Genomic DNA, 10,921 nt, shown 5'->3' on the forward strand with positions numbered 1-10,921 from the left:
ACTTTTCGCTGACTGAACTACAACTAACCCGGAATCAGGAAGTATCTGCAGCGAACCTTACTAGAATAATCTAAGTTAGTACACTCTTACATTTAGTAAGTCGTTCTGTAGCGAGAAGAAAGGGCTTTCATTTTCTCGAAACCCAGCGTGCAAGGATTTGAAGGTTGTTAGTAAAATATTAATCTAATTCTTGATTATTCCTGGTGGCAAGACGTATTTTCAAGAAAAATATTGCAGAATAGAAGAAGCGGTGCATTCCCTAATGGTGGGGACAATGGATAAATATACAAATGGACTTGATTCAAATACTTAAATCGTGATTATGGCAGATCACCTTGATATGTGATAGAAATTTTCTAGATCTCTCCTCTCTATATTTGAAAAAACAATGCAAAAATATTGAAAAAAATGGAGGACAATTTTAAAAAGGTACAAAATATTCTCTCTTTCTGTAAAAAGCATAGAGAAAGAAAACTAGGTCTATTTTTTTACACCTTGTACACTTTCACTTATAAATGAAAGAAAGATCAGGAACGTAAAGTAGATTGAAGTACCAAGCAGGACGGAAAAAGTGCAGTTAACAGCCGCTAAATGCTTCCACTACTGTTGCCATTCCTGCCATTTCTGGAGCAGAATTTCCCACAGAATAGAAGACATTCTCGTCATTCATCACCGGTAGAGAGCCTGACACTCTCCATTCATGTAATCCGACTCTGAGGCTGTCTTTAAGAGTATAGTAGTGAGAAGGAAGAAATAACAATGGGGTTTATATCCTACCGTCCACAGGCATCCCTAAGCACATTATATCGAAAAAAAAAATATTAAGAAGGAAAAATCTCCAGCAACAAGTGTCAATCTTGTTTTCCCCAAATGCTCGAAAGAGATAAAGATCATCGCAATCAAAGGAGTAAAGATTAACATTCACGATTACTACTAATGCAAATTATTGCAACGTAAACATTCTAGAGAACAACTTTAATTCGAATATGAACTACTACCACCCACAAACAACACCTGCCACAATGAAATGCGAACTCTTAGAGGGAGGAGTGACCCAAATTTCAGGCAGAAACATAGCGGCTAACCTCACCCACACACTCCGGGGACAGTAGGATACAAAAAGGACTACGATTAGAAACGGCAAGAGGAGCACAGCAGGAGCATACGGCTTTACAGACCTGCGTTGCGTCGGGTTCCACAGGCACCTCGCCCTCGACGACGCTGCTGCTTACGCTCGGTTTCTCGCAGGACTCGCCGCCCAGAAGCTCCTCCGCTGACAGCACGGGCACCGGCGGCGGCGGCGGCGGGGGCCAAGAGGCCTCGGGCACGGCGCGGGCCGGCGCCGCCACGCACAGGTTGTAGGAGTAGGGCAAGGTGCCCTCGCAGAAGTCGGCCGGGAAGGCGGCGCCGGCCACCGAGAAGCGCTGCGCGCCCAGGCAGCGCAGCACGGCGGGCGGCCCGGCCCGGCGCAGCCGCGCCAGCACGGCCAGAGCCACGCTCAGCACCAAGAGCGCCGACAGCAGCGCCAGCGCCAGCACCAGGTAGAACTGCAGCTCGGCCGCCGCCGCCTCCTCGGCGCCCGCCGGCCGCTCGCTCAGCTCCGGCAGCGCCTCCTGCAAGCTCTCGGCCAGCACCACGTGCAGCGTGGCCGTGGCCGACAGCGGCGGCCGCCCGTGGTCCTTCACCACGGCCACCACACGCTGCTTGGCCGCGTCCCGCTCGGACACGGCCCGCGCCGTGCGCACCTCGCCGCTGTGCGGCCCCACGCGGAACAGCGCCGGCTCCGACGCCTGCACCAGCTCGTACGACAGCCACGCGTTGCGCCCCGCGTCCGCGTCCACCGCCACCACCTTGGCCACCAGGTAGCCGGCCTCGGCCGAGCGCGGCACCACCTCGAACGCCGTCGGGGCGGCCGCCGCGGCCCCTCCCGCTGTCGCCGCCGGCCACAGCACCCGCGGCGCGTTGTCGTTGCGGTCCAGCACGAACACGCGCACCGTGGCCGTGGAGCTGCGCGCCGGCGCGCCGCCGTCCTGCGCCCGCACCGCCACCGCGAACTCGCGGCACTGCTCGTAGTCCAAGGAGCGCTGCGCGTACAGCGCGCCGCTCCGCGCCTCCACCGACACGAGCGGCGCCGCGCCCGCCGCGCCCGCGCTGCCGCCCGCCAGCCAGTAGCTCACGCGCCCGTTGGCGCCCGCGTCCGCGTCCCGCGCCTGCACGCGCAGCACCAGCGCGCCCGCCGCGTTGTTCTCCGCCACGTACGCGCTGTACGCCGCCTCCTCGAACACCGGCGCGTTGTCGTTCACGTCCGACACCTCCAGCGCCAGCTCCCTGCTGCTCCGCAGCGCCGGCCTGCCCCGGTCGCGGGCCACCACCGTCACGCGGTGCTCGGACGCCTGCTCGCGGTCCAGCGCGCTCGCCGTCACCACCTTGTACGAGCCGCCCGCCGACGCCACGATCGACAGCGGCGCCTCGCCCGACAGCTCGCACCACACCTGACCGTTCTCCCCCGAGTCCGGATCCTTCACATTCAGCAGAGCCACCACGGTGCCCACCGGCGCGTCCTCGGGCACGGGGCTCGACAGTGTCAGAATGGTGATTTCGGGCGCGTTGTCGTTCTCGTCCGTGATGTCGATCTGCACTTCGCAGTGATCAGTGAGCCCTCCGCCGTCTGTAGCCTCTAAGACAAAAACGTATTTATTTTCCTCCTCGAAATCGAGAGGACCCACTGTCTTGACCTCACCACTCTCGCTGTCGACGGCAAACAACAAGCGGACTCCTTCTGGGACGTTGCCGAAGGAGTAGGAGACTCGCCCGTTCGTGCCCGCGTCCGCATCTGTGGCACGAACCCGCAGCACCAGCGACCCCGCCGGCAGATTCTCTGCAACTCGCGCCTCGTAGACACTTTTGCTGAACACGGGTGGGTTGTCATTTGCGTCCGTCACGTTTATGCGAAGCTGGACTGTCCCGGACCTCGCTGGTTCCCCGCCGTCCACGGCTGTCAGCACCAACTCAAAGGAGCTCTGCTTCTCTCGGTCCAATCCTCTCTCTAGCACTAATTCCGGCTGCTTCTTTCCACCCGGCTTTTCTCTCATGGACAGTGAAAATGAAGGGGTGCTGGTGAGCTGGTAAGTCAGGAGTGAGTTCTTTCCCACGTCTGCATCTCGTGCCATCTCCAAAGGAAAACGAGCACCAGGAGGGATTAATTCACCAATCTCGAGGTCCAGAACAGCCTTGCTGAAGACCGGAGAGTTATCATTCACATCCTCGATGGACACTTCGACGTGGAATATGTTCAGCGGGTTCTCCACCAGCGCCTCAAAGCTGACGGAGCAGGTCGCAGCTGCGCCGCACATCTCCTCCCGATCCAGCCGCTCATTCACGCACAGGTTCCCGTTCTCCTCATTCACCGTGAAGTATTTCAGCTGCTTCTTGCCGCCAGACGCCACCTGCAGCTTGCGCGCCGGCAGCTCGTCCGCGCTGAGCCCCAGGTCCCGCGCCAGCGGCCCCACGAGCGAGCCTCTGCCCAGCTCCTCGGGGATGGCGTAGCGGACCCGCTCGGCCGCCGCCCGCCACCACAGGCACAGCAGCACCGCGGCCGGCAGCGCTCGCCCGCCGCCCGTGCCGAGCCTCCGCCCGAGCCTCACCGCCATTCTCCGCCGCCACAGCTCGCCGCGCCGCTGCCTCCCGCCGCTGCCCCGCCGCTCCCTTCCGGCCGCTCTCGCCGCACACCGCACGGATCGCCGAAAGGCAGCGCGGCGAGGCCGCTCGGGCCGCACTCGGACGCCGCTGCTGCCCGCCTCTCTCCGCCTCTCTCCGCCGCTTTCCGCCGCCTCTTGCCGCTGCCGCCGGTGCCGCTGCCGCTGTGGCCGGCGCCGGGCGAGCGAGCAGCCTGCGGGGGCAGGACGCTGCGGCGGCGGCGGCGGCGGCTCCAGCGCCGCTCGGCGGCGGCCAACAGCGACACCCGGAGGCGCCGCCGCGCCGCTGCAGCCGCCGGATGGCCGCGCTCAAGGGGGCCCGGCTTTGGGCGGGGCTCAGCGCCTGAGCCGGCTCTGGCCTCTCTCCCCGATTGCAATCTGCAAGCGCAGACCCAGTGCCTTTATTATAAGTAGGAACCCTATGACTACACCAGTACCATCAGTCTATGACCGATTTGTTTTCCTGTAGCTGCAATAGACACATAAACATGTACTGCCCCTTATGGGAGTCCTTTGCATCCTCTGGTTTGAGATGGCACGAAAACCATGAAGGAAATACCTCTTCCGTAAAACATAAATTGTTGCTGTCATGCACAGTCAAAGAACTGAAGATTCCTGAGATGCTTTACAGTTTAATTGTCCCTGTGATACCCGAGATACCGGTTGTCCACCACCTAAGTGAAACCGGTGTAAATCTGAAGGACCTTTTTACAGTGATTAACACTTGTAGAGAAGTATGAAGCCCAGAAGCAGCGGATCTGCTCCCAGAAAAATGGCACTTTACCTACATACCTGACAAAGATTGAGAAAGTGCAAGGCTGTGCAAACTCTGCCCTGTGTTCATCCTTACACTCTCTTCTTCCATCCTCAAAACCTTACGTGCTTTCCATGGAAACTCAAAAATCAGGGCTCCTACAGTACTTGATTTCACATTTCCATTGTTTTGATTTTCCTACCCTCTAGGCAGAAGTCCCAACGTCTGCACAATCCATTTTAGGACTGCAAAATCAGCGGAATGGTTTTCAATTGATTCTGAAGATTCATATGCAAACCCCAAAGTTACATCTGACCTCGTCCGTGAGATACTGCTTCTCTTTTCTGGTGCTTTACTGCAATGCAACCTTAAAAGCTCTTTCCCAGGGCACCTGGAAACTCACTGAGGCCTCAAGGTGCAAGCCAGACAAGCCGCAGGAATATTAAAGGACTGCGAGGTCTCTCTGACTGGACTAAATTACTTCTCTAAGCAGGAGAACAACAGAAATCCTTGGCACTTACTAAATCAATGAAGCCAAACCAAATAGCTCCCACTGCCATACGTGGGGCCAGTCATTCGCTACTGTGACACATCAGGGCCTGTGCAGTGCAGAAATCACACAAGGAGCACGTAGCTGTGTAGTTCTCAGAGATACAAGAAGAATCCCCAGCTAAGTGGAATTGGGCAGCAGCATTTTACAGCTCCCTGCTTGCGTTAAGCAGTTTTTTATACTTCCCACACACAGCGTTCTGTCTTTATTTGCTTCTCAATGGAAGTTACCATTTCCTGCAAAGCAGCACTCACAAATGGGACAGAAACATGAACCATGGCCTTCCTGGAAACAGAGCCAAATTTGAGACCCAAGGTGGAAAATGTAATTAGCACTCTCCTAAGGTCTCTGTCAAGCTATGCACTCCCCCTGTTTTATCATATCCACTGATCCACAGAGATGTGACTTCTCCTGAGGTCGTTTTTACAGCTCTGTACACATGACAAAATCAGAACACAGAATGCCCTCCTCACATTCCTTGCTCCGCATCAGCTGCAATAACATACCAAGAAAAGAAAACCACACAAGCAAGGCAAGGATGCACTGGGAATGCTTTCAGAGAAACTCACCAAGAGGAAATCTCAGTCTTCACTCTGGGCAAGGAAATTCATCCCCGCGAGCACCTGGAACCCACTGAGGTCTCAAGCTGGAATTGTGACCCTGCCTGAAATCCTCTTCTGGACTACAAGTGTGACTTCATTTCATTAAATAGATAAAAACTCTCGTCTGCTTTTCTACTATGTGGCCTGCTCGTACTCCACAAATTTGAAAGCCCAAGTTTAAAGGCCTAACTTGTGTCAGCTCTAACAGCTACATAGGAACCATATCTAATATCTAGAGGTAAGGCCCGCCAAATAATTTCATTGGAGAAAAAACAACTAAAAATGCATAGAACCGTAAATATGTGATCCATGTAACACCTAGGGAAAACTGAATATTTACACCAACCCTTGAGATATTTCAAAATATGACACAGCAGCTCTTGCACCTGCCCTGTCTCTGTGCAGGCAGAATGCTCAGACATCACCCAACAGGGACCCCCTTGCAGACAGACACCTCTGGAAGAAGTTTTCCACACAACTTCTCCTTATGGAGAACAGGGATCACAACACAGGTGCACGCACAGGAGCTCTGCTCATCACTGATATTTGAAGAACTGTAAAGTGTTCTAACAGTCATAAGTAATAGGAAGCTCAGTTAAAAACTCAGATCTGAATCCGCTCAAAGATGTCATCGTTCTTTCTAAGCACATGAACATTTTTGAATATACGTCACTCCACAACCATTAATGTGAAGTTTATATCCACATCCAAGAGTTGCCACTCACAGGGAAGAGCTATGTCAGACATGACAGAGTGACTTTCTGGCAAGTACTTCAAATATCAAGTCCAAAACCCCTGACTTCACTGGTAAATTAGACTCTCCCATCCCTGTATTCCTACCAATTTCAGTACCACCAAAACATCATCCGTAACATCACACAAGCAAGAGCCATTAAAAACATCCGAAGGTTTGCTGGAGGCTTGGCAAGGCTCGGTACAACCACAATGAAACTCTACATCACAATTGTAGCAAGGCTGTATAGCTAGAGAAAATGACATTTCCCATAGCAGTTGTTAGACACAGAACTCCTGAAGCGTGCACTTCCCTGGGTATTGCTTGCAGACAAATTCATGGGAGGATCGCCGTCGTTTTTCTGGACATAGGAAAAGGGCCCTTGGTAAAGGTGGCACAGGCATGACAAGAAGTGACAGCCAGATTAGTGGATCATAGAATCCCCCCTCTTTCCCTGACTTGGGACAAGTCTCTCCCCGGGGCCAATCCCTCCCTGACTCTTCACCAGGAGTACGTTACACGTAAGATCAGGGATTCTGGAGACAATTTCATATAACGTTTCAGACACACGCAGACTCACCTTTACCTGGTCATGGCAAGCAAGTCAACAGTTTATAACTATCTTTCACAGAGAGCCCATTACAGGAAAGCAAATTTATGAACCCACAACATGGCCATTTATAACTTGAGTGTATTCATTTCATGTAATCCACCGATGGACCATGGAAGTTAAAACAACACCTGCTTTCCCTCCCCCAGTACTTCGTCACACGCTGTACCTGCTAGAGTCTCCTCAAACTCGTTACAGATTATGTGGCCCTCTCTGCTCTTTACCATTACCAGATGTACTCCAATGAAAGAAAAGCTGCAGTGACAATTTACCGTGGCTAACATTTAACTTCTTAACGCGTGTGCACGTGAGAAATAAGACAATTTCTCCCATTAAAAAAATGAAGGAAACACATCTATGAAGGTCTTCCTCTTTCGAGTTCTAAAATTGAAAGGCATGTATGGGACAGACAAGCAAATGAAAGAGATATGATCAGATACCAGCAAATAAAAAGCCCCATCTTGAGATCAGTACAAAGAACAAGGTAAGAAGATAACGTCTGCAGAAATGAAAGGATCATGCTCAGCTAGATTACGCCTCTTGGAGAAAACAGATAATCTACGTATTAAAAGTAGGCATGGAATAAATTTCCTTATTGCAAAACTCCCACGGAGATATTTCAGATTAGAATATAGAAGGCTATGAATCAAATACATTACATTCACCTGTAAGCACACGGCAGAAACACTCCACGGCTCTCAACAGAGCTGCACTAATGTCTGTTAAGCCACACTTAGGTGGGAAGGAGAAAATTGTGTTACACCGCACTACAGATGGACACCGAAATCTTGAATGCCCTGAAAGTCTTTCACACATAAAGCACAGTCTTTTCATCTCCTGCCTCTAACAGTTTACATGTTTGTTCTGCACCTTGAAAGTTTGAAAGCCGTTTCCATCAAATTGGAAATTCAGGCTATTTCCCTCCAACACGCAGCAGAATAACCGATAGACTCCAAACAGCTCTCTTTACATCTCTGTATTAAGAGGGAAGAAATATATATCTGTGAAATACAATTCAGAGAAGAAGCAGGAAGGAGGTAAAACACAACCTGTCCTACAAAAGATACTGGGACAGTGATGATCACACGTTACTGAAACAACTTCATTTAAAAAAAAGCCTGCAGCGAAGAGAAGCCTCCCTTATCATGCATGCCCCCGAAACTGGAAACCCAACGTCTGAGCCAACGTCCACCGTGGCACAAAACAAAAGCACCGCAATCAGCACTTCCCTAAAACAAACCTCGCAACCGTAGCCGGCAATCATCGCTCTACAAGACACAGAAAACGCAGAGAAAGAGTAGAGAAGCAGTAGAAGATAGAATAGCGAAGGAAATTTGGGACGAGGAACTCACCGAGGGAGCGGCGGGATGGACGGGAAGGGCGGCGGCAGGGTCCTCGTCCCCGAGCAGCGGCGCGGGCTCGTCGGGCAGCGGGCGGGCCGGGAGGGTGTCGCAGCAGGCGGCGGCGGCCGAGAAGCGCAGCCGGCTCTCGCGCGAGTCGGCCGTGAGCGACACCTCGTGCGAGTAGGACTGCAGGAAGGCGCGCACGCCGTCGATGCCCACGAAGTGCGAGACGGGCACGCCGCGCAAGGAGGCGCCGCTGTCGGGCGGCAGCAGCTGCTGGCGGCGCCAGCGGCGCAGGCGCAGCGCCAGCAGCAGCAGCAGGAAGGCGAGGAAGAGGCAGGACACGGCGGCCACGGCCAGCACGAGCCAGCGCGTCAGGCTGCCGGCCGGCTCGCCCGGCGCCGCCGCCTCGTCGGCCGCGCCGCCCAGCTCGGCCAGCAGCTCGGCCACGCTCTCGGCCAGCACCACGCTCAGCGTGGCCGTGGCCGACAGCGCCGGCCGCCCGTGGTCCTTCACCAGCACCACCAGGCTGTGGCGCGCCGCGTCGCGGGCCAGCGGCGAGCGCGCCGTGCGCACCTCGCCGCTGTGCGGCCCCACGCGGAACAGCCCCGGCTCCGTGGCCTTGGCCAGCTCGTACGACAGCCACGCGTTCTGACCCGCGTCCGCGTCCACCGCCACCACCTTGGCCACCAGCGCGCCGGCCGGCGACGAGCGCGGCGCCAGCTCCACGACCGACCGCGCCGCGCCCGAGCCCCGCCGCGCCGCCGCGGCCGGCGGCGGGTACAGCACCTGCGGCGCGTTGTCGTTCTCGTCCGCGATCAGCAGCAGCACCGACACGTTGCCGCTCAGCGCCGGCGCGCCGCCGTCCTCCGCGCGCACCCACAGCCGCAGCTCGCGCACCTGCTCGTAGTCCAAGGAGCGCAGCGCGTACAGCGCGCCCGTCTCCGCCTGCACCGACACGTACGACGACAGCGGCGCGCCCCGCACCCGCCCCTCCGACAGCCGGTAGCGCACGCGCGCGTTCTGCCCCCAGTCCGCGTCCGTCGCGCGCACCGTCAGCACCAGCGCGCCCGCCGCGTTGTTCTCCGCCAGCCGCGCGCTGTAGCGCTCCTCCGCGAACACCGGCGCGTTGTCGTTCACGTCCAGCACCCGCAGCGCCAGCACCGCGCTGCTCTGCAGCGACGGCGACCCGCCGTCGGCCGCCCGCACCGTCACGTTGTACTCCGACACCTGCTCCCGGTCCAGCTCGCCCGCTGTCACCACGCTGTAGTAGCCGCCGTGGGAGCTCTGCAGCCGGAACGGGACATCCCCTTCGAGCGAGCAGCGCACCTCGCCGTTGGCCCCCGAGTCCCGGTCCTGCACGTGTAGCAGGGCGACCACCGTCCCGGGCGGGGCGTCCTCAGAGATCTCTGACAGGGCTGAGGATACGGTCAGTTCAGGAGCATTGTCGTTGACGTCTGTCACGATTATTCTGAGATTCGCCGTGTCGAAAAGGCCTCCACCGTCATATGCCTGCACCTCCAGCCCGTATGAGGCCCCGTCGTCGAAGTCCAGCCTCTGCAACAGACTGATCACTCCAGTCTCAGAGTCCAGATGGAAAATATTCGACTCTTTCTCTGTGATTTTCTTAAATGAGTATTTCACGTGACCGTTCACCCCTTCATCATTGTCCGTGGCCGTGACGGTGACGAGGACGGAGCCCACGGGCACGTCCTCGGGCACACGCACCGTGTACTCCGCCTGGCTGAACACCGGCGCGTTGTCGTTCGCATCCACCACTGTAACACGGATCCGAGCCGTGCCCGTCCGTGCCGGATCGCCGCCGTCACTCGCCCTCAGCACCAGCTCGTGAAACGCCGCCTCCTCCCGGTCCAGCGCCTTCGCCAGCACCAGCTCGGGACGCTGATCGCCGCCGGGGCCCGCCTGCACGGCCAGCGAGAAGTGCTCGTCACCGCTCAGATCGTAGCTCTGCAGGGAATTCCGGCCCAAGTCTGTGTCGTGAGCGTCTGGCAGGGGAAACTGCGATCCCGGGGCTGTCATCTCGCTCATTCTGAGATCTATTTCTGTCTCTCGGAATGTGGGCGCGTTATCGTTAATGTCCTTGATTTCCACTTCGATTTCATAGAACTTCATTTCTCCCTCCACTATCAGCTCACAGCGCAGCACGCATTGCTGCACACGCTCGCACAGCTGCTCTCTGTCGATCCTCTCCGCAGTCACTAAATGTCCCGTCTTCCCATGTAGAGCAAAATACTGCGTCCTACCTCTTTCTATTAAGCGAAAGCCGCGATCGCCTAGGTCCAGCAGCTGCAGCCCCAGGTCCTTGGCCACGTCGCCCACGAACGAGCCCTTGGGCATCTCCTCGGGCACCGAGTAGCGCAGCTGCCCCCACGCCGCCTCCCCCGCCGCCAGCAGGATCACCCAGAGCAGAGCTCGCTGCCGCCGGCCCCAGCGCCTCCCCGCCGAGAACATCTCCGCCGTGGCAGCTCCCCGCTGCCGCTGAGGAACGGCAGCCTGCTGCTCAGGTACCTGCTCTTGCTGAGGTTTCGCAGCGGATCCTCTGCTCACCGGCTCCGTGGCACGGGTCTGCACTGTGAAGACGACAGCAGATCGCCGGGTTGCCGATGCAGGAAT

General features: G+C 56.3%; 2 protein-coding genes across 2 annotated transcripts; both read right to left on the reverse strand.

The window, feature by feature from the left end:
• Window positions 1-669: 669 nt before the first annotated feature.
• LOC134049782 (protocadherin gamma-B5-like) lies at window positions 670-7,171 on the reverse strand. The gene is made up of 4 exons (XM_062502453.1): window positions 7,114-7,171; window positions 3,671-4,073; window positions 1,167-3,627; window positions 670-723 (listed from the first exon to the last, which is right to left on the reverse strand). The coding sequence occupies exons 1-4, from the start codon at window positions 7,169-7,171 to the stop codon at window positions 670-672; spliced, it is 2,976 nt and encodes a 991-aa protein (XP_062358437.1).
• Window positions 7,172-8,173: 1,002 nt separating this feature from the next.
• On the reverse strand, window positions 8,174-10,759 carry LOC134049783 (protocadherin gamma-A10-like). The gene is made up of 2 exons (XM_062502454.1): window positions 8,297-10,759; window positions 8,174-8,212 (listed from the first exon to the last, which is right to left on the reverse strand). Exons 1-2 carry the CDS (start codon window positions 10,757-10,759, stop codon window positions 8,174-8,176), a joined length of 2,502 nt encoding a protein of 833 aa, XP_062358438.1.
• Window positions 10,760-10,921: the final 162 nt, after the last annotated feature.

Source organism: Cinclus cinclus, chromosome 14 (genome assembly GCF_963662255.1).
Source record: "Cinclus cinclus chromosome 14, bCinCin1.1, whole genome shotgun sequence".
In the NCBI taxonomy this organism is placed as follows: Eukaryota; Metazoa; Chordata; class Aves; order Passeriformes; family Cinclidae; genus Cinclus; species Cinclus cinclus.